At 42.4% G+C, this 23,669-nt stretch overlaps 2 protein-coding genes across 2 annotated transcripts; one reads left to right on the forward strand and one right to left on the reverse strand.

Moving 5' to 3' along the window:
- The first annotated feature begins 339 nt into the window (after window positions 1–339).
- AMDHD1 (amidohydrolase domain containing 1) lies at window positions 340–8,068 on the forward strand. The gene is made up of 9 exons (XM_053942988.1): window positions 340–508; window positions 1,044–1,150; window positions 2,418–2,482; window positions 3,085–3,362; window positions 4,911–5,136; window positions 5,801–5,925; window positions 6,785–6,878; window positions 7,276–7,436; window positions 7,812–8,068. The coding sequence occupies exons 1-9, from the start codon at window positions 366–368 to the stop codon at window positions 7,924–7,926; spliced, it is 1,314 nt and encodes a 437-aa protein (XP_053798963.1). The 5' UTR covers window positions 340–365; the 3' UTR covers window positions 7,927–8,068.
- An 862-nt stretch (window positions 8,069–8,930) lies between these two features.
- Window positions 8,931–22,175, reverse strand: HAL (histidine ammonia-lyase). Its single transcript, XM_053944051.1, has 20 exons — window positions 21,841–22,175; window positions 21,353–21,413; window positions 21,156–21,183; window positions 20,784–20,858; window positions 20,613–20,685; window positions 20,445–20,511; window positions 20,240–20,277; window positions 20,030–20,155; window positions 19,608–19,747; window positions 18,095–18,142; window positions 17,344–17,491; window positions 17,164–17,259; window positions 16,990–17,048; window positions 16,125–16,205; window positions 15,363–15,428; window positions 15,113–15,278; window positions 12,887–13,021; window positions 12,206–12,314; window positions 12,043–12,112; window positions 8,931–11,620 (listed from the first exon to the last, which is right to left on the reverse strand). The coding sequence occupies exons 1-20, from the start codon at window positions 22,085–22,087 to the stop codon at window positions 11,471–11,473; spliced, it is 1,983 nt and encodes a 660-aa protein (XP_053800026.1). The 5' UTR covers window positions 22,088–22,175; the 3' UTR covers window positions 8,931–11,470.
- Between the last annotated feature and the right edge of the window lie 1,494 nt (window positions 22,176–23,669).

Genomic DNA, 23,669 nt, shown 5'->3' on the forward strand with positions numbered 1-23,669 from the left:
GCAAACAAACACTGCCAAATAAGAGGCTCCTATTTTCTTGGCAAGGGGAAATCTCCAGGTGGTGCTGTGAGGACTGAGAGCTCCGGGAAGCCCCAGCTGGAAAACCCGGTGCTTCGGAGCTGGTCATGAACCAGCGCGATGCACAGATGTTGTCACGTTATCCTGGACCGAATCCAGCACAGCATCCCGCGCCTGGAGCGGGCTGCGGCAGAGTCAGGGCAGAGCAAGCCGGGCAGGGCCGGGTCCGGAGCCGGGGTCGGGCCGGTGCCGGGCGAGGCGGGGCAGCACGGGGGGCGGGAGGGCGGAGGCAGCGCCGCCCCGGGGGACTTTGAGCCGAGCGGCCCCGGCGCTCGCTGGCCGCGGCCATGGCGGGCCGGCAGCGGCACCGGCTGCTGCTGGAGAACGCCGAGCAGCTGGTGCTGGTGTGCGGCCGGCGAGAGCCGTACCTGCGGCGGGACGGCGCCGCCAGCCTGGGCGTGCTGCGGGCCGCCAGCCTGGTGGTGGGGCTGTGAGTGCGGGGCCGGCGGGGCGCCACGGGCTCTGCCCTGGCGCGGGGCTCTGCTTCGGCCCGGCTGGGATCGGGGAGCAGGGTGGAAGGCATCCCCCAGACGCAGTCCAGGCTTCCCGCTACCCTCCTCAGACTCCACTGGGAGAACAGTCCCAAAGGGGCTGTGTCTTCCCGGGGCATGGTCCGGGTCCCGGCCATGGCAGTTTGATTTGAGGGAGGGGACGAGTGCCCTGCGGACAGATGCTGTGTGCTCGCTGATCCGCAGGAGGAAAACGGCGTTACCTAGCAGGAATTAGAGCGGGACAGTACCGAGGTGTCATCCAGAGGGATCTAAGCAGAGGACAAGTGTTATGGCAAACAGCTTGAAACGCACGGCATTACCCCTGTGTTTGCTGTAAAATGAGCGAACCACCTCCACATGTGCATCTTCAGTCCTCCTGAAGGTCCTGGCCCTATTGTTCCAGGAGCTCTGTCGTCGAGCACTTGACTTTTAAACAGGCTCACACGTTCTTTGGTCGTTGCCTGTGTTTTGCAGGGATGGTTGTATCAAAGCTGTGGGCCAGGCGGATGTTATTCGCAATCAGTTTTCAGAAGCAACGTTTGAAAGGATAATTGACTGCTCCGGGAAGTGCGTGTTACCAGGTAGGTGTATTTTTATTATACAAAGGAACAGCACTGCCAGCAGGTCGAGGGACTCTACTCAGCCCTGGTGAGACACATCTGGAGTGCTGTGTCCACTTCTGGGCTCCACAGTACAAGAGAGACATGGAGCAGCTGGAGGGGGTCCAGTGGAGGGCTACAAAGATTATGAAGGGTTTGAAGCATCTCTCTTATGAGGAGAGACTGAGAGAGTTTGGTCTGCTCAACCTCAAGAAGAGACAACTGAAAGGGGACCTCATCAAAATCTGTAAGTATCTGAGGCGGGGGTTGCCCTGAGGATGTTTCCAGACTCTGCTCAGTGGTGCCAAGCAATAGGACAAGAGGCAATGGGCAGAAACTGATGCACACAGGAAGCTCCACCTGAATATGAGGAAAAACTTCTTTACTGTGCAGGTGACTGAACACTGGAACAAACTGCCCAGAGAGGTAGTGGAGTCTCCTTCACTGGAGATATTCAAGGGTTCTTTTGGGCTTCATGGTGGAGCTCTGTCTCCTCTTGTTTTGTCTGTAGATCTGTTCCTCTGTATCATAGATCACAACAGAAATGTAGCTTACCCACAGAGTGGCTCTTAAGATTCACTGCTCTTTTCTGTACTCTCTCAGCCTGATCCATTCAGCCACAGAGCTCAATCTGTCCATTCTGCCCACAGCTGTTCAGAGGCAAAAGGGATTTAAGTCACAAATTGTGCAACTCTGCCTGATAAAAATATCCCCAAAAGATGGGCAAGTCTATTGCATGTTAAACTCTCCAAGTGGTGCTGGTACATGAGCTGTCAGACCTTTGTTTCTCTTGCAGTGGCCTTGCCATTCAGCAGTGCCAGTTTCAGAGCTTGTAGAAAAGGCTTCCACTGTAAGAAATGTTGCTAGAGGAAGTCTAGTGTGCTAAACCCAGCCTAAGAAGTTTGCCTCTTTTTAAAGAGTACAGGCTTAAAGTCTAATGAACTCTTTCAAAGATTGCTATTTATCCTTTCTTCCATAGTTTGAAAACTATCAAAATAACATGACACACTCAGCAACTGATGCATTTACCTGGAGATATTTTGCCTAAGGTGTCAGACCTAAAAAAATTTGAAAGAAAATTAATAGCCTCTGAAGAAAATCCTAGATATTTGGATATTTTTTTTCCCTATAACTGATAGAGACTTTTTAGGGGAGCTTTCTGCTGTCTATTTAATTTGCTTGTATGTTCATAATATTTTCTCTTCCACAGTGAAGTAACTCAAGTGTACATTTACTTTGTTTTCTTTAGGCCTGGTAGATGCACATACACATCCAGTGTGGGCTGGTGATAGGGTTCATGAGTTTGCAATGAAGGTAACAGCATAATATTAGAGAGATGGATTTTTCTTCATCCTTTTTTTTTTTTTTTTTATGAATAACTGTTTCTACTTCCTAGTGACTTTCATCTTTCTTTTATAGAAAAATACATAATTTCTGTCAGATAATCTACCTGAGGAAGGAGGGATGATTTTTGAATACTGATAGGCTGAGAGAGGAGTGTACCTGCATCCTTTGCAGCTACCCTTGGTATATTTTTGCATTAATTGAAGCAATACAGGAGTGCCACCTTCTATTACCATCTAAGTCTTGATTTTTTTTTTCCTTCCATTTTCTTTTCCAAATAAATGAATTTTGAGTTAGAGATCAGTTCTTCTGCTTGGACTCAGGGGAAAGCAAATCTTCAGAGTAATTCTCTTTATGCTGCTTCTTACAATATTTCTTCACTTAAGTGGAAGGGAGAGAGAAGAAAAGGGGGAGGGAGGAAGAATTAATGGGGATTTTTTTCCTCCTTTCTTTGTCTCTCTCACTGTAAAGAGACCTCAAGGTACTTTCCAGTATCTCTTGAATGGAAAACACACTTGTTCATAGCTAATTGTGTGTGGGGGTGGTTTTTGTTTTCTTTTCTTTAACCCAAGCTGGCAGGTGCATCCTATATGGAGATCCACCAGGCTGGGGGAGGAATCCATTTTACCGTGGAGCACACTCAGAAGGCCACAGAGGACGAGCTGTTCACCACCCTCCAGCACCGCCTTGGCCGCATGCTCAGAGCAGGATCCACGCTGGTGGAGTGCAAGAGTGGATACGGCTTGAACTTGGAAACGGAGCTCAAAATGCTCCGGGTGATCGAACGTGCTCAGAAATCCATGGATATCGGCATTTCCTCCACGTACTGCGGAGCTCACGCCGTGCCCAAGTAGTAGCACTTGACTTCTCCTTCTCTTGTTAAGTACTGCTGCTTTGCATTGAAAATTGGTTTCTTCTGCTGCACTCCTAAAATACAACATACTTGTAAAACAACAGCCAATATTTATAGGAAGCTCTCCTAAATTTTAATTTGAAGGAAGGCAGGGCAGCATTATTTAGTGACTCCTAAATGCCAGCATAGGCTTAGCACAGAACCCCTGCCTCCAGGGCTGATGCTCACACTGAACATAACACAGAAAGTTCTTCTGCTTGCATTTGCTGCTATCCTTCAAGCTTGGGTTGTCATTTTGACCAGGGGGAAATCTGCAGTTCTTCCTTAGTCTCTCCAGTCATAATTTTGAATCAAACTCGTGATTTGGGGAATGCCTGATTTTTAAAAATTGTTATAATTTTTTATTGGCAAATAGTTATTGGATCATTTTCAACTTCATAAAGAAAATTTTTAAGTGTTTTCCTGAGCAGAAATTGCATTAAAGCAACAGCAGTTTTGTTTTGCATTTTGGGTTATTATATCCCTCAAAAAGTGAAACCATTTCTTAGTGTTTCCCTCTGTTTTGTCTTGGCTCTGGCCCTAATTTTTCAGCCCAAATTCCTCCAAAGGCTGCTGAGTAGAAAGAGAAAAGGGAGAAGCCTTGGCACAGTCAGAGGCTGAGCAACCCAGATGACTGTTTCAGTGAGAAGGGAATGGAAGAAGGGCTGTGCTTTATAACCTTGTTTATAAATTGAGGCAGAATTTGGCTTCTTGAGTTTATTCCATTGCATGGCTCCCGACTCAGCCTCGTGTGGCACTCCGTAGTGCCAGTGTCTGCGTGCTGTACGGTGCCCGAAATGAGCATTCGGATTCTCAGGCATTTAGCTGCCGCACATCCCTTGTCCTTAGGTATTAAAATTGGAAAATGCTACGTCAACTGCATATTTTGGGATTATTTGCTCTTTGTAAGGCATTTAGTGATATCTCCTGGGTTATCTTTATGTAATAGAGGATTCATAAATGATTCTGACTTTGGCAAATCAAATCTTGGGAAGCACCTCTGATTAGAAACAGTTGTCTCTTCATCACTCTGAATTGTGTAAAAGGAGGAGAGGTAAATTAAAAATAATGACCTATACTGCATATCCCCTTTGAGCTTTGATACTTGCATAAAAATATTGTATGAATACTATTTAACATATTTAAATGCTCATTTACATATATTAAATAGTTATATTTTAGAATACAGTATAAAGAGGTCAGAATATATGAATAGCAAAGCAGAAAAAATTATTTTAAAGTATCCCATATCTTTGTTAGCATCCAAGATGCCAACATTATTAAAAACATTCAGTAACACAATCCAATATTCTTTGAATGGAAAGTAACTCATGTTGGAGAATACATGAATTACAATGGGGCTTAATTTTTTAATTTGAAGTTTTTTTGAGGGATTCATATTTATATAATTTCCATAGTAATTCAGTAATTGCATGTATGACTTGAGTGTGTGCCAGACTTCAAGGATGTTACTCACAAGACTCTATAATATTTTCTTTTCGTTAGAGGGAAAACTGCTACTGAAGCCACAGACGACATTATCAATAACCACCTTCCTAAACTGAAAGCACTCAAACTAAGTGGTGAAATACATGTTAACAATATAGATGTGTTCTGTGAGAAGGGAGTCTTTGATCTGGAGTCTACAAGGAGAATACTTCAAGCTGGAAAAGATATAGGGTTACAGATTAACTTCCATGGTGATGAACTGCATCCAATGAAATCTGCTGAGGTACGTCTTTCTTAACATTCATTTTTGCTCCTGTGAGAGCCCCATCTGTGAAAGAATTGCAGTTTTGAGAACTGAGATTATCTTTTCTGAGACTTTATGAAATAGACCATCTGATAGAAACGGGTGCCAGGAAGAGCAGTCCATGTGCAGCTTTGGAGGTAAGGACATGGGAGGAAGCCTTGACCTCTGGGACTAATGTGCATTGGCTAATCAAACATTGACTTTGCTTATCTTCCACATGAGATACAGATCGGGAAGGTGGATATCCATGCACCCAAGAATGACCCAAAATCATAGGTTTAAAAGCCTATTTGGCTTCCCCATGGAAAGCAGCATTCAGTTTTGTGAACTATTTTCTGATGGACGTTTTATGAACAGGAATTGATAATATTTTCATCCACACGTAGTTTGTGTGTTAGGCTGGTAAAAACACCATTGAAGGTGTGCTTCTGCACTGTGGGTGGGTAAAGTGATCAACTTTTCCTGCAGTAAATTAACAAATATTTTGTCTTTGTATTCTGATTGTTCTTTCAAGCATTCTTTACTATTTCTCTTCTGGTATATTTTGCATTAATAGTAAATAGTCTCTTCCAGTTGTTTAGAAACAACGTTTTAAACTGAATTAATTGAGACTAGTGAGTAATTTGCTTGAAAATTTCCTTAGCTTGGAGCTGAACTAGGAGCCCGGGCCATCAGCCACCTGGAAGAAGTTAGTGACGAAGGTATTGTGGCAATGGCAAGAGCTAAGTGTGCTGCTGTCCTTCTGCCAACAACAGCCTACATGCTAAGGTAAGGCCACTAGATTGGAGGGAAACTTCTGTAACTGCAAATCCATGTGTGTGGTTTGAGGGTCTTTTAATCTAAAAGTATAAGTGTGTATCTATGCCTTAAGGATCAGTCTGGGTCAGTCAAGTCAAGTCAATCACACGTACTGAGAACTGAATGAACCTCCCTCCTTATGTCTTATTTCTGCTGGAAATCCTCAAAAATCTGTGAGATTGCTGAGAAATCTCACAGTAGATTTTGGAGTGGCTTTATGGCGGCTATGGCTAAAACTTCCTAGAGAGTGTACTTCCAAGTGCCCACCCTGCAAACACCTACACAGATTAATCCAAGGGCTGAACAATTTTGAAATGGCTATTCCAGATATTGAAGTTACTGAAAACATCTTTTGCATTATAATTGCTAAGTGGAAAGATCTCTAATACATGCAGACTAAACTCACAGACTCAAAGATTGGGAAGGGACTATTGCATTGCATGTGCCACTGTTCATATTTTGGAGCCTGTCTTTGAAGCTGTAAGAACTAGAAAATTAGTTTTTTTCAGAAATGAAGATTTTCATCTTGTAAATTCTTAAGTGGCTGAGGTCTGGATAAATATTAGAATTTCAGTGGTCTGGAGCCTGATGGTTGACACTAGCTGGTGCCACATGCAGTTACTGCAAAAGCTGTGGCTCACACTTCCCATTTATGTTGTCCATAGGGTGACAGGTAGGGATGCAAGAGGAGAATTTGAGCTTTCATCTCCATTAGGATCAGCATAACTGAATGCATGAATGTAATCAAACTGAGAGATGACTTTTGCCCTTGTAAATCATTGTATGATAACTAAGCAAATTGTACTGATAAGTTTATTTTTCCCACTAGACTGAAGCAACCTCAAGCTAGAAAAATGTTGGAAGAAGGTGTTATAGTTGCTCTTGGCAGTGACTTTAATCCTAATGCATACTGTTTTTCAATGGTAAGATAATCCTAATACTGAAACCATAGAATTATGAAATTTCTTACTAGTACAACTTGTGTGTAGGTCTTGCACACTTCAAACTGGTTTCATGTGCACAAGAAGAGCTGCATGTCCCATGCAGACAGCTGTCTGTGTTTGTTTCTGTGTATTGGTAGTTTTTGCCAGAAATTCTTGAAACCAGAATGGGTTCCATCCTTCATATGCACTGAGAGGCCTATTGAAAATGCTCTCAAAACTACTGATTTTAGAGTTCTCGTTTTGGATTTGGCAAAATTTATGTTGTACAAAACAGCTCCTTCTGTTGTGCAAGGAAGAAGAAGAGTGCTTATGGATTTGAAGTATAAATAGCTTTGTGTTCCTGGTAACTGCCATTGTCCCCTTCCTTGCCTCCTAGCCTATGGTGATGCATCTGGCCTGTGTAAACATGAAGATGTCAATGAATGAAGCACTGGCAGCTGCCACCATTAATGCAGCTTATGCTCTGGGCAAATCAGACACACATGGCTCCTTGGAGGTTGGCAAGCAGGGGGATCTTCTTATCATAAATTCATCAAGGTTTGTTCTTCCATTGGCATTTGAAATGTGCTTTAACCTTAGTTATCTTCACTGAATAAAGGGACGCTGGTAGCATTTCAGACCCATTTTCATTTTCCTTAATTACTCCAGTGGAAAATAAAGCCTTAGATTTTGGGGCTGTTATTACAAGTAATCCATGCCTAACTACAAATTACCTAGAGATAATATGTGTTTATTTTCTGGAATAAATTCTCTACTGATAGACTCACTGTATTCATGCAACAAGAGACAACATGTAGACATGCAATAGTGTTTTGCCATTTTCAAGCAAGTCTTATAAAATTGCCAGGTATGCTGGGCGTGTGACCTGCTCTTATGCAAGTTTACATATTCTTAAACATCTTGTCTTTTTAGGTGGGAGCACTTGATTTACCAGTTCGGTGGACATGAAGCATTGATCAACTATGTTATAGTTAAAGGAAAAGTCATTTATGAAAATGGGAGGTGTGAGACAATGAGCAGTTACTGAGAGAAGGCAGTAGTTTAGTGAGCTACTAAAATCAAATTAGCATGGAATATTTCAAAGCAACAGACAAATCAGATTTGTATTTACTGATAAATTGTTTGCCTGCTCTCCTTACTCTTATTCAAATAAACCTTACCAAGCATTACCCATTTGGTGCATCTCCACGTCCATTGTCCTTCTCTCTAGCACAATAAAATAATTTCTAATTGTATTAATCTTAAATAAGACAGTTTCCAAAAATGTTTTTCTATTAAATTAATCTATAATCTTATAATATTTGAAAACAACCCAAACAAACTGGCAATGAATAAACAGAGACTGGATCCAGGTAAGATTTACTGGGGAGTGTGATAAGTAACCTGTGACAGAGGGCCAGGGGCTCAGGCATGGACATTTGGGATGGTCCTTGGATATGGTGGGAGAAGATCACATGCAGTGTCATACAGATGTTGCAGAAAAGACCTAATTTTATTTATTTTAGGCTGAATCTGAAATAACATTAGACTTATTTGTTTGTGGAAGTTTGAATGTGATTCTGGTAAGTTAAGTATGATAACTTTTACTCAAAGATGTGTTGAAACTTAGGAGCCTAACTTTTTAAAGGCACTCTTTCTCTTTCAACTACTGTTTTTTTCCCCAGCTTGTAACATCATTTAGGAATGCAGTATGTAGAAATGTTCTGGTTTGAAAGCAAAGCTGTCGCCCTGATTATCAAGAGTTTTCTAAAGCCTTCTGAGTTTACATTCTTGTAGAGAACTTTCCCACACAACTTTCTGTAAACAACCTATTGTTTTGCATTCTTTCATAGAGGTGGAGAAATTTGATGTACAGGTAGTTTGTCCAGTGTCGTTGGAGAGGTGGCACGTTCACCCTCCAATCCACTGGCACCTTTTGAGAACTATAAAAGATTGGAGTCAGAGAAAATAAATTAGTCTCTTCATTGTGACCAAAGCTGTGGTGCGTTGTTTTTCCTTGTGTCATCTTCTGACACAAAACCAGTGAAAGACTCCAAATCAGAAATACAATTTATTAGGAAAAGGAAAGAGAAACAAAATACATGCAATAATACAAAAGAAAAATCACTGACAGAGTCAGAAGACAACCTGACACCCTTTTGGCCAGCGTGTTGGTAGCAGTCCAAATTGGAATGGCTGCAGTCCTCCTGGAGTGGCAGATGTGGCTCTGTTGGAGCAGTGATCCTGTAGAAGGGCACAGTCTTCCTCTGAGGGTCCAGTGGAAAACCCCAGATGTTCCTCTTGGGAACCAGTGGAAAGGCTGCCTCTGATGTCCCCAAAACCCAGATTATATCCAGTTAGGAATGCTTGGCTCCTCCCTATGGGCGGAGCATCTCACAATGGGATGTTATAATTCCTATCAGTCACACAGTGACATTCAATAGCCTGCTATCAGCAGATGTCTCCCCTGAGAGAGGATTGGTGAAAGAGATAAGGAAAACTGCTCACTTAACAAAAGACAACTGCTACACAGATGGTAATGGAATACACCTTCTCAATCTGGGACAAGAAAAAAGGATGATACAGCTCTGGAGAGTTTAAACTGTTGCAGTATCTAAGCAGAGGGTCTGGAGTAGGAGGGTCTCTGAATACCCATGGTCTAAGTATTTTCTTCAAATTTTCAAATGGATTATGTCTCCAGAAGCAAAAGGGATTTACTTTCTGAAGGTGAAGTCATAAAATTGCACCTGACAAGCATGAAGAACTTCACATCAAAAGTAATTATTGATATAAGCAAGTGACATAACCTGTGATACAGGTTATGTCAGAGCAGAGTGTTTTAGTGAACCAGACCCTTGAGGAAGGACAATGGTCTCATTCTGATTAACAGGTATTTGAAAGCCATCACGAACGTGTAAGCATTATTATGACCTTCTGATCTCCCTGAGCCTTGGGCACATCTGTTAGCACCCAAAATCTGCAAGCCATCCTCTGTAGTATCTTTCTTCATGCTTTATTTGATCCAGGCTAGCCAACCAAATCGGTTTTTAAAACAATGTAATAGCATTCCTGCCACCTGACGTGTTTTCCTGCAAGCAGATGTTGTACCAGATGTGGGTGTGAACTTTGTTTTTATAAAGCTTGAAAGAACATCCCAAGTATGTGATTGCACAGTCCATTCTGCCCAAGACAGCCTTCATAAATAATGTTTATACAAGGATTTGGGAAGGCTGTCAGGGAAGGAGCACAGGCATTTCTTAAATGCAGGGTGAAGGCAGAGTGGTGCCTCTCAGCTCTGCACAGGCACGGTGCAAAACCTGAGTCCATGCTGCAGTGTGTGCTGGGGATCCCTTGGTCCCAGGCAGCCAAAAGCAGAGGTGAGTGGGAAGCAAGGCCCAGAATCTCTGAACTCTCTGAATTCAGAATTCTCTGAATGTTCAAGGCATTTGGCAACCTGCTAGGTTGCCAGCAGGCGTGAGCACTCTCCTCAGGGCACAGTTTACCATGGCAGGTGTCAGACACTCAAAGGCAGCTCCACACTGATGCTTTGGCTGTCCCTTGCAGCATAGCCAATAGCCTGGGGATGCTTTCAGCTTGTGCTGAATGCCCTTCAGCCAGATCAGTACTGCCCTGTCATCACTGCAGCATGAGGTGAAATCCATGCCCTGACTCTTCCCTTGCAAAATAAAGCCTGTGCTGGAGGTCAGTGTTGTCAGACACAGAGCACACTCAGTCATGATCCCATCTATGGGCACAGGGCCCCTGGCAGACAGGCAGAGACCTGGAGAGCCATGGGAGCGTGGGTCTTGGTGCTATCGCCTCAGCACTGGTTCACATTCACTAGTCCTACGCCTCATTTTCCCCCTTTTCTAGCCCCTGTGTCACCTGTTCTACTTACTTCAAAATTAAGCTTTTGCTTTACATTTTCATCATCACACACATGACAGGAAAATAGATTGCTACAACTGTATGTTAAGCCTCAGTTTATTGATTGCAGGTGTGAGTCCATAGCTCTTGGAAAGCTGCATTAAACGTAGTCTATCACCAGAATATATTTGTTCTGGAGCAATGATCTCCATAGCACATTCCTGTGCACACAGCTTTCCTGATTTGTGAAGCACCTGCTCTAAAAATGCTCCTCTTATACAAGAGCCTATACCTCACATATGATCTGCAAAAGAGAAAAGAACTAAGTGTAAAGATAATCTTGCTTGTGGTAAAATGAAGGGGATCACAGCAGTTACCCAAAAGGGGAGAAAAAAGGTAAGAATATCAAACTTAGGTTGTTTGGTATCATTGGCACTGATGGAGATAAAACAAACAAAAAGTTGACAAAACAAATACTGGTTCCATCAGGAGTCTGAATGATTTGTATTCAGAAGTTCATGAAATTCAGTCAAAACCAGACTATCATGACAAAGTTGTCTTTTACACATGAGGAAAGCAGTGAGACTTTTCTTTACTATCTATTTGTGCTTCTGAGCTAGACAGGTCCTCTAGGTTGCCTGGAGAAACCACATTGAGTTTGAGTAGAACAGCCGTGCTCAGGTAAGGTTCTGGAAAGGACCTGCTCTCTTCCAGAGGATCACAACTCAAAGTTCATTCTGATGCCTGTGGTCATGACTATCATCTGCACCCATTCTCAGCGATCCCAGGGAGAAAGCTGTAGGTGAAATGGGTCTTGATTCAGGGATGTGTTCCCTCCTGTACTTTTCAATGTAAGGTTTAGCCACTTCCCACACCTGTGGAACAAGAATGTGAAACAGCAGAGTCAGAGGCAAAGAAAAGGTCATCTAAGACATCAATGCATCAGTTCAGGAAACCCTGAAGAAAAGTTATTGTGTGGGATATTCTGTATGGGAGGAGCAGAACAAGAGAGGCAGGTATAGCAAGGTTTAGGGAAAAGCATGTGGTGGGAGTTGACAATGGATGGGAAAGAATACAGCTCCAATGGGACAAGGTGAAAGGATTCAAGGCAAAAATACTTTATCTTGTCTTGTTACCAGGCTAATGCTCTGTGTGCAATAGTTGGGAGAGAGTCACTGCCACTTGCTACAAAACTACTTGACCATGAAGAGGATTGGGCAGCAAAAACAGCAGCTAGCATGGACAAAGAAAAAGGGTTCTAGACAATCCTATGCACAAGCCAAAAGCCAGCACTCGCCTTCTGCTCCACGAGCAGCCTGTGAGCTGCTTCAATGTCTGGGGCCATGAAGCGATCCTTTATCCAGGGCCTGTAACGAGATATTGGGCAAACATTAACCCCCACTGGCAGCAGCTGCTCTCCAGGCAGGCAACCTCTGGGGAAAGTGTTTATCTGATCTTACCTCACCACGGAGCGCACAAGGTCGTAGACCTTCTCCAATGGGGTTGTCGTTCTCAGAGGGCGGAGGAATTCAATGCCCTGGCAGGCGGCGAGCAGCTCAATAGCCAGAACTAGGAAACCAGAGCAGCCAAAGGGATGTTTGGCAGGTACAGCTCAAGGCGAGGTTTCCTGTCTAAAGCTATCCCTGGCTTTTGTTCTCATTAATATGATATGGTTCAGGCAACGTGCAAAACCAGCGGATTCACACCCTCCAGAGAGCCAGCCCAGTGGCAGGATCATTTCATGGGTGATGCTGAGGGCAGTATCCAGCATTTCAGAAAGCAGATTTTGGGTGCTGTTGTACAGACCTTTCAAGTGTACCAGGAACTCCTGGTCACCAGAGTCTTAAATCCCTAGGAATCTCTTCCAGCGTAACTTGAATACTCAAATTAATGTCCATCATAAATCAGAAAGTTTCTTTTGCACTGAGAAAAGAGGGGCCTGGGCTAAAAATGAAAGTTCTCCCTCTAAGCTTGCCAGAGCCCACATGAAAACACCAGGAAAATGACAGCACTTTGGAAGAGATTCTTCTGTCTGGAGAAGTTTGCATTGTATCTGCCTACCTTACACCTGATCATTATTGATATTAGCCCCTCATTTTCATGATTCAAAGTCTGTCTGGAAATCAGAATTTTAATTTTACCTTGTTCCACATGTTCAATAACTCTCAAAGCTTTTCTTGCAGCCCATCCTCCCATGGACACGTGATCCTCTGTAGCAGCACTGGTTGAGAGAGAATCCACAGAAGAGGGGTGGCACAAGGCTTTGTTCTCAGACACTGCAAAAACCCAACACAATGAATGAAGGACAGAATAGGCATGAGACAGCAGAAGCAATGGACAGCATGTAGATAAGGGCCTGTCCATCACCTTGGGTCCAACTACTGCTCCTCTTTCGAGGATGCATCAGCGTTTTACCTGGACTGAGTAATTTGCAATAACCACCTTGAAAACTACCATTGCCTCTGAAAACACTAACCAACAGCAGTCTTTAGATGCAAATATTAACCAAATATGGAATGACAGCTCACTCTTCACTCCCTTATCTCCAGTTTGAGTAGCTGTGGCTCAAAGGCCTGGAGGAAACTGAAGAAGAAGAGCAGACAGCATAATTGAAACATAAGCCTCGTTCTTCCTGTTGCTCTGGGGCAACTCTCTGTAAAGAGCATTGGCTCCCTCTGCTTTTGGTCACGAAGATCACCCCTCCCCTGCTTTCAAGAATACAGCTAGAGATCAGCATCTAGTCTGCTCATTGCAGCTGAGGCACTTTCAGAACTTCCTCTAGAAAGATGGGGGAAAGCAATACAAACCCTCTCCCTCCCTCACCTCGCTACAAGGCTGCCCATGTCCCTGGGGGTGACATACTCCAGCTTTGAAAGCCAGGTGTACAGTCTGGAGTAAATTCTCATTCTGCACCCAAAAACAACAGGCAAATGGTTGCAGGAGAGGCCTTAGGAACCATTCAATGACAATTTGAGTTGAGAACTACTCTTTAAAAGAGGAAAAATGACGTCTGCATTCACAGCACTCTGGCTGCACTTGGCCTTTTCTTTCTGAAGCCCAGCGGGATGCTGTGTAATGCTCTCGCCAAATTAGCGGCTTCAGAAAAGCAACAGGAGCAACAGAGAGGTGGTGACACCAATTGCAAATAGGCTGGAGTGACAGTCTAGGACCAGAGCCCAGCTGGCACGTTCAGGCAGATGATGGCAGGTCCCAGAGAGGCTGCATGTGATCACTGCAAACAGCTCGGTCTGGCAGGCACAGAGCTGCTGGAGCGGGGGCAGACATACACATGCAGTGGTGTTGCAAAATATCTGCAATTTTTTTTCAGATTTATCTATTAACCCTGGGAGTGAAAAACATTAGCTGGTACACAAACAACCCAGAAACTGGTAGAGTGATTTGAAAAATATTGGTGATTAACAAAGAAGTTAAGAAAAATAAAAGGAACTCAAACTCCAGATAAAATCCTGGCTGTATGGATCAGGATGAGATGATTTTGACCCATGGACTTCTAGTGTCAGCAGAAGCAGGGCTGTAATTTTCATTTCCCACTGCAGAAATCACAAACACCCTAGAATCTGCCACCCCAGTTTGCAGAAGTGTGCAATGAAACCTGAAGCCATGCAACCAGCTGAAGCCTGGAGCCATCCTAAACTCTCCCCAGCCAAAGGTAAAGCTTCCACCCCTTAAACAAGGGGATGAGCATTCAGCTCTCTTCCAGACCCACTTCCCAAACCAGCCTCTAAACAGGGTCCCTTTAGCCTGCTGATTTAGTTAATTCATTTGTTTTTCTGCAGAATGTTTATCTACACATTTAACTGATATCCTCTGTTCCTGTGTTTGTTTGTAACTTTTAAAATTTACTCTCTTCTCATAGCATGTTTATATTGGCTCATGCTTCCCTGAACCTGTGAACTGTAGTATGCCAGCTCTTGTTGCCTTAGCCATGAGTACTAGAGGAAAAACTGAAGTGATGTTTAATTTCAGTGTGCTCCCCTGCAAACTCCAGTCTTGTGAGGACTGTGGGGTCTGATACTGATGTGCAGACCAGGCTGTCAAATGGAGACAGCCCAGTACTGAAGGCATCAAGCCACCTTTGAGACAAGCCTTCATACCAAAGTCCACTAAGAGTTTGCATGCTCAGAGCACTGAACATGCCCAAGGGTTGGTGCAGAGTAAGGAAGTCTGAACTGAAATAATTGCAGCTACACCAACGCTCATACTTGACAAGACTGCACAGAACACATGGAGAAGAGAGAGAAAACAGGAGCCAGATACCTTTGTGTCTACTATCAGACTGCATCAGTCTTGAAAAAAAAATCAGTCTTTCTAGCTTGTTCTCTCTGTGTCATTGCTCAAACACTCACCCAGGGCAGCTGCTGTGCAGTGAGCAATCATGAAGCCTGAGTTCAGACCTCCTTCGGTGACTAAAAATGCAGGCAGTTCACTGAGAGAGGGGTTGCAGAGTCTCTCAATTCTTCTTTCACTAATTGCAGCGAGTTCATGCACACCAATTGCTAAATAGTCCAGAGCCTACAGAAGAAGATCTCATTAAAGCAGAAGAAAAAAAACAAACCAGAAAAAGATTTTTTTGCATTTCTTCAAATGCTGAATTACCTTTGCAGGATATTCACCATGAAAATTTCCTCCAGAAATGGTCTCTTCTCTTTCAGCAAACACCATCTTTAAGGAGAAGTTAAGGCCCACATGAGTGAAATACAGTTTACATGAGTGATATCTGCCAGTAATCAGAATATCTTAACTGAAGGAATGTTTGTGCCAATAGGCTTTTATTTGCAAGCACATGATATTTCATCCACACTTCCACTTTTCAGGAAATGAAGACACAATCTCAATTCTTCAAATTTGTAGGTACAATTTTGACATGTATTTTTTTCAAATAAGCTACATAAAATGAGGTCTTTGATCGAGGGTGCAAAAAAACCCAGCTGTTCAGATCCTAGCATAGATTTTCAGTTCCTTGATAGATTCTTTCCATGGCAGTTACAATTTTGACACTTAATTAGTCCAAATTAGAATTGGACTAATTCCAATTCAAAGAATTGGATTAGATTCTAATTAATGGTAAAAAGATGTTTAGAAGATTAAAAGCAATAATGCTTATCAGCAGTTGATATGATGCTATGTACAGCATCCTTGCAGTGCTGACAGAAATGCAGCCCTGCATTACAGAGCTGACAGAAATCCTTCAATGCAGTCATAGGGAAAGGAAGAGAGGTTGCTGTTGCAAATAATGGCAGTTATTGACCAAAGCCAGTTATGACTTTTTTTGCCTCCAGTGTGAGTAACTATACAGAAGAACAGAATAAAAAAGGCCAAGCAGAATTTTATATAGTAACAAATTAATCGAAAAGATACAGGGTTGTCTGTGGCGCTGTTGATTTCCGTCGTCATTATGTCCTTCACAAAAGCAATTGTATCATTTACAATTCCATGGACCTAGAAAAAGGACATTGGTGTCTGAGCTTAGTACCTGCACTTAGTTCACCTTCAGGATGCTGACTGCACTGCAGGGACCCTCTTTCCCACTATCCCACTTGACTTTCACACATGGAAGACTGTCTTGGATTTGCTTTTAACATCAGGAACATCACTGCCAATCCTAGACACTTCAAAGGTGGTATTTACTATTATTATGGCAGTTTTGCCAAAAGAGTAATCTGAATATGACATTCTTTACATATTTGGGTTGGTTTACCTAAATGGAAGGTATTTATTCAGTGGCAGAAGTGTTATGAGGGAAGAAGTAGCCTTACAAAGACTCACAGAAAACAAAACCTCTTATTAGATAATGAACTTTCATTAATTCCACTGGTTTAGTAGCTTTGCTCCTGTTAAAACCCATAGGACTGAGCTCTTCCAATATGTCTGAGATACTACATTCTGTTGGCTTTTGGAAACACCCAGTTCATGTTATTAACAACAATGCAGAAGAAAATCCCTACAAAATCTGCAAGCATGGAAAGCAGCACTTTCCCTCTGCTTCCAACCTCTGGCCTCTCCCAGATCTGGACACAGCTTTGTTAGATGCTGCCTGATGTGTACATGCACATGATCAAAAAATTGCATGTCTCCATTAACACTACCGTGAAGCAAAGAAGAAGCAAAATAAAGCCACTTCGTCTAACAGTGTCAGACGGCACATAACTGACTGTATTTCTGAGGTGGAAATTTCCCCATCATTTATCTATTGTTACGGAAGGATCTAGAAGTCACTCTTTACCTGAGGGCAGCAGCGCATTGTGTACGCGTCCTGAACTCGGTCACAGAATCTATGGCTCTCTAGAAGACACAAGGAGGGCAAAACCCAAATATTGCTTACACAAAAGCACTGTGTCCTGTTGAAGGACCCAGCCTGTCTTGGTAGTCTGAGAGGGTGAAGGTTAAGATTGTTCACCTGCTATTTCTGATGGATGATGGTCAGAATCTAGAAGGGACCTGAATCGAAAGGCCACTTCAGCCTGCCCTCGATGCGGGCGCACTGCATGTATATCTAGTAAGACAAGTTAGACTGTCAGGCTGTGCCTCTCTTGTCAGAAGCTGTTAAGCAAGCAGACTGAGAGAGCCCAGTACCCACCAGTGTCAAAGGCCCTCGTTGTACCCTTCAGGACTTCCAGTGTAAGGGCAGCAATGATGTCAGCTTGCCTCGCTATAGCTCTGGCTCTTTCAACCGCCTCACATCCCAGCGAGGTGATCATTTGTGTCCCGTTGATGAGGGCCAGACCCTTCAAAGGGAGAGCAGATGTTAAGCAAATTCATTGCAGCTATTCCACACGCTGTGACAATTCCCCATGTCTGTGACAATTCTCCTCCTCACATGAAGGAGTTAAAGACCTTTGCCTAGCTTTTTGGACCATCCTGAAATCATAAAATGCACAGCTTGCCTGAGCATCTTTGCTACATAAAGTTTTAATGCTCATGACCCCATTAAGTCACTGCAGACACCCTTGGAGCACCAGTAGTTCCAAGCCAGTCAGATACCTGCTTCAAGTCAGTCATCTGACCTCCTGTTATGGCCAAAGGGCAGATAAGGTACCTTGAGGTGCCTCTTAGACAGCTGTTTCAGGATGGTATAAAGTGCTTTCTGAAGAGGCCTGTCTGTCCCCACTGACCACAGAGCCAATCTGAACACCAAGCTTGGGTCTGTCATTTCAAGTCAAGTGACACTAAGAGTGGTGAATCCCACTCCTGACAACACTTCATCATTATCTTTCTAAAGTTTGATTTAAAATTATTATTAATTCATGTAATGCTTTTATTGTACATATAAAGCAGATAGTGATTGACTATGCTCTTTTTCATCAGCCGGCGTCATTATACTTTATTACCTCTTTTGGTTTCAAGGTAATTGGTTTTAGTCCATGGGCTTCCAGGACCTGTGAAGGAGTTAAATGCCAAGGCAGTTAATGAAAAATACTTTTCAGTCACTAAAGTCATAAAATTAAGTCACTAAAACTTAAATGTTTCCATGAACAGAAATATTAACAAATTTCTTAAGTGATGGAAGAAAAAGAGCTTTATATCACAAACATATCACATATTTTTTTCTGCTGGGCTAAATAAAGGGCTTCCAAAATAGCACCTCACTTCTAGTGCCAATACAAGAAGGTAACAGGAGTACTGAAGCAAGATATATGTGACTGTCACAGCCCATTAATATCTACCATGTTCTAGATGATGGGAGAGGGCAATAGGAAAGAAGGCTGGAAGCCTCTTGGGAAGGCAGTTCTGCCTACACCCTGCCTCATAGCATTTTGGCTTGGCATAAATTATTCCTTTTTAAATGATCCCTAATCCTTTCTATAGAAAATCTCTAATGACAGGAGTCGTCCCATCCAGTTCATTCTGTACATGTCTATTCTATAGGGCAATTACTCTTGCAGGAAGTGGAGAAACAGCATAACTTATTTCTCATTTAATCCTCTCACCCTGTCCAATAGAAGAGGTAATGCATCTCAGAAGTGTACAGCTATAACTTCTGGTCTTGAAGGTCCAGGACACCCTGGTCTGCTTCCTCCTTACTCCTCTCCCTGTGTAGTCCTCAATCTTTCTTCAGACTATAGCGATGTACACGTATCAATCCATCAATGAGTCTGGTGTTCAAATATTCATGGATAGGAGTTATAGGTGTAGCAGAACAAACTACCATGAAAGACTTTGGAGGGGCCAGACTTGGAGATACTTAACACAAGATCAATCTGCTGATGTGTTGGTGACAGAATAACAATGGATTAAAAATTAATTTCATTGTAACATTTCCATCTTGTGAAGGAGAATGATATAAAGGCTCCTTGTAATCCTAGTTAATTCATCAAAAATGAAATATCCAAGCCTGTGTATTTACTTAAAGCCACTATAAAATCAGTAGAAATTTTACTGCAAAGATCTTGCCTCCAGTAAATCTCCAGGTACACTCAGCATTTGAGAGGTGATCTTGGATTTTTTAGAAAAGTATTGATGCTCATGAAGCTGAAGATACAGTAACAGTTCTTTCATAGCTGGTATCATATCCTCTCCATTTCTCCAGTTCATAAATTATGTCACTGTGGTATCTTGTATAGCGGTACTATGGCATGATATTTCTTTAGGGCTCAATAACAAATTTATGTCTGCTCCAGTGACATGTGGGTCAGTTCTTACATTTTCCATGGATCCACCTTACTCAAATTAGAGGATAAGTAGCTAAAGGCAACCTAGTCCGAATTCAAACTGGTAGAGAAAATCCAGACTTGTACATGTTACTAATCTGAGCAAAAGCTTTCTTTCTCTCAAAGCTACATGCAGTTTGAAAAATGAGTCAGCAAGCTAAAAAAAAGAAACTATCAGCTGCACAAATCTTACATATTTAGCATCAGCCCAGCCACTCTTCGGGGACCACATTTTTCCCTCTCCAATTAATCCCAGAGCAAGATGAGAGAGAGGGGCCAAGTCTCCGCTGGCTCCAACTGTCCCTTTCTCTGGGATATAAGGAAGGCAGGATGCTAGAAAGAAAACAAAAATCATTCCTTTTAGAGCCTTCCCTTGATAAACTCCTTGGAAAACAGAAAAGCTAGCTCATAAGTTTGGCCACAGTAACAGCCTACAATCATGGACAATGGCACCAACAGGACTACTCTTGTTGCAGCTCTAGTCCTGATCTCTCTCAACTACCAAGTTGAAAGACCAACAACATCTGCATCTTGACCCACTGAGCTACACCCTTTAACAAAACAGTTAAAAGGGAAAAAAAGGGAAAGGAAGATTTTCTTTAAGCATCTTTTTACCATTAAACACTTCAATAACTTGCTCGAGGGTTTCTAGGGATATTCCACTGTATCCTTTGGCTAGGACATTGATTCTCAGTGCCAACAGCATGCGAGTTCTCTCTGGGGTCAAAGGTTTCCCCACACCTGAAACAGTAACAGAACCCTCTCAGTTACTCACCCACTACCAACAAGCGCAGAAAAGGGAAACACCAAGCAATCTCTCATTACCTGCAGAATGTGAACGAACCAAGTTCACTTGAAGCTCCCTACAGAGAAAAAGAAAATATGTTAAACCTCAAAAAAAGTCTCATCAGGTTTTATTTTGCACAAAACAGAAGGAATTTCTGAAGCAGTTCTCTCTTTTAACCCCAACTACAGGGTCAAACCGCTCTCCTGAAAAGAAAGGACGGAGAAGGCTGTACACACAACATACCTCAGATTACTGTTTGGGATGACAGTCCTGGCAAACTTCCCAAAACCCGTGGTGATTCCATAAACAACTGCAAGAAATGTACACTGCTGGTTAAGGAGGAAACCTGATGAAGTCTTCTAAAAAATTACTAAAAAAAAACTTCTAATAGTTAAAAGCAAAAATATTTACCCGTCTGTTCTTTTACAATCCTTTCAATCACTTCTCGTGATTTTTTGACTTTAGTTTCAGCTTCAGGTGTAAGCTAAAACATAAGTAGTTTATATATAAGCTTATTTGTCATTATTTAGCCATAGAAAAATAAACATGTAATTTTTATCTGCATTTGTTCAGAATTTTTACCTTTATCTTGTAGAGTCCCTTTCCTAAATTGACCAAGTCCTTCGTTGTTAAGCTGTTGCCATCTAAAGAAATATACTACACCAAAGAACCATCTTTTAGTTTGGGATATGGATACATACAAAGTTGCTTAATAATCACTATAAATAAAAAATATGGTCACAACTCAGCAATGACAGGAAGCTTCTTCAGGCTTATTCATAAGACAGGAACCCGGGTAACAAAAACATAATAAGCACATTGTAGTTTAGTTTCCTAGACCCAGCCAATCTAATAGCCCCTGCTTTTGTGAATGCTGCACTGGCTGAACTCTCAGCATTTTCTGGTGAGTAGCAGGATTTGCTATTGAGCTGTAAAATCATTGGTGATTCTTACCTGTTCTGGTTCTCTGTATTTGCTGTATCTGAAAAGTTTGTAAAGGTAAAAGGGCAGACAGGATTTCACAGGCAGTGACCACTCAATTACAGCTGGCAATGTGTTTTAAGAATGAAGGAACTCTAAAAAACACAGGCAATCTAGAAAACTATAAATCTGTAATTGTAAAAACTTCACAAAGCACTCAAAAAGGATACAAATGAACTCCTTCTGGCTGAGATGGTATGAAATCTGGAGACATTATATCTCCTTCTATAACTAGAAGAAATATACAGAATAAACATGTACAGGATTAAATTGCATTATTGACATAAGTTAATTTGTTATTTATTACAATTCACAGCAATAAGAATTCTAATTTCCAGTTATCAGCCCTGAACATACTTGCATGCTTCTGGGAAAATAACAAGGAACTATGTATTTAAGGTATTCCAAAGCTAAGACAGAACAGCTTACGCTATATATTACAGCAGATATAGAAGATGCATATAGAATCCTGTACTTTCTAGCTTTTATGTAGTTCTGTTCCTAAAATTTAAATATTCTTAAATTATTGGGCATTTTTCCATAAAAACTGTAGACAATCTCTCAGGTGCAATTCTAGATTAATCTAGATAAAGCACAGTTTTCCGGCTCAGATGACAACACAGTCACTCTACAACGCAATACTTCAGGCTTTGCTTACCAACTTCAACAAATTCATTGTCTTCTAGAGCATCCCCCACAGTATCATCAAGATCCAGCAAGCCGAGTCCCTTGCACCTTCGAATGTAAAACTTCACTTCTTCTGCTGAGGCAAATCCCCCATTGTCAGGTTTGTTTTTCATGTACCGTCTCACAGCTTCCTTTCCCAGCCACTCAATGGTGTTTGTGGAGCTCAGGCATGGCACTGCCAGCCATTCTCCTCGGACGTGCACCGTGTATCTTGGCATGCTTTCTCTCCAAAAATTGTTCCTTGACCAAGAAGGGCTGCAGCGTGCAGCAGCCTCACATTTACCATGTGATGATGGCCTGAAGAGCTGTGCCTATCTAGAGCCCAGTGTTGCAATCGGATAGAGGGAAAAACCCACCCTCAAAATCCTCACCTCTGTAAATAAATGAGATCAACGTGTTTGGCTACTTTGTCCAATCAAACCAAACCCAGGGAACACACCCTTTTCACAGAAATGGCACACCCCCCTAGCTATTGCCACAGGAATTTTATTCCAAAGATCACATCGGGAATATAGAAATTAAAAACCAGGAGCTGAAGCTTACGTACCAGGAATAGATAAATTGGACTAAGATGCAGTGCAACTGTTCTAAAAATGTAAGGGTTTAACAAGAGTTAACAGCTATCGCCCAGCACTAACAAAAACCGAGGGACAGGGCTGTAAGAGAGGCACCTTGGGAATATGGGCTGCTCATGGCTGCTAGGACTGAAAGAAGATTGTATTATACTTTTACAGCTCTATCCAGAGCAGGATAAAAGCAGGACGTAGAGGCAGCAAAACTGCTTTAATCAGTCCCATGCTCAAGTTGAAAACATATTTCTTCATTGTAGGTAAGAAAAAGATTAATTAATTTCTATAACCTTTTTCCTTATACTCTGGAAGATGTTACAAGAACAGGTATCAGCAAATACTAGGCCACAGCTGCACACTATCAAGCCTGGTGCTGCTGTGTCATGATTCCTTTGCAGGCAGAAGATGCAAAGAGGAAAAGATATGGAGATAGCTGTTGAGATGGTGACAAAAAAAAGTTTAGCAATAATCATCTACACACAGAATTTGAAAATACCTCTTGTTTTAAAGGCAAAATGGTAACAACACTCATAGTCCATGCTTGCCACACTAGTGTTCCTAAACAAAGGGAGTACCTAGGGTTTAATTATTGTAGGAATGTTATCTTGGGATCAATTAGTTGGAGACACTGTCCCAGCAGAGCTACCTAGGACCATGCCAGAGAAAGCCATACCTGAATCAATTTTCTTTTTTCTGACTCTGACAGCGAGAAACCAGGATTATCTGGCAGCAGGAACTCTAACTGCCAAAGCATTGTACATGAGAAATGGGCTTTTACAACAAAATGCAAGTTACCCCGAAACTAGTAACATAAGGCATTTATAAACAAAGGACAGTTTTCATTGCAATCTGATAACCAGAGCCTGTTAACATTACATATCCCCTCCTCTGACCAGAGCTCATGCTCACATATGGAGCTGCGAGAAGAAGGAGGAAGCAGGGGGATTTTTGGGGTGATGGCATTTGTCTCCCCGAGTAACCCTGCTCTCCTGGAGATGGCTGAACACCTGCCTGCCTATGGGAAGCCCTGAATTAATTCCTTGTTTGGCTTTGCCTGTGTGCAGCTTTTTCATCTGTTAAACTGTCTTTCTTTATCTCAACCCATGACTTTCCTCAATTTTACTCTTCCAATTCTCTCCCCCACCCCATCCCATGGGGGCGAGAGTGAGCAGCTGCATGGGGATTAGCTACTGCCTGGGTTTAAACCACAAATTGAAAGCATACATGGATC

This window comes from Vidua chalybeata, chromosome 5 (genome assembly GCF_026979565.1).
Source record: "Vidua chalybeata isolate OUT-0048 chromosome 5, bVidCha1 merged haplotype, whole genome shotgun sequence".
NCBI lineage: Eukaryota > Metazoa > Chordata > Aves > Passeriformes > Viduidae > Vidua > Vidua chalybeata.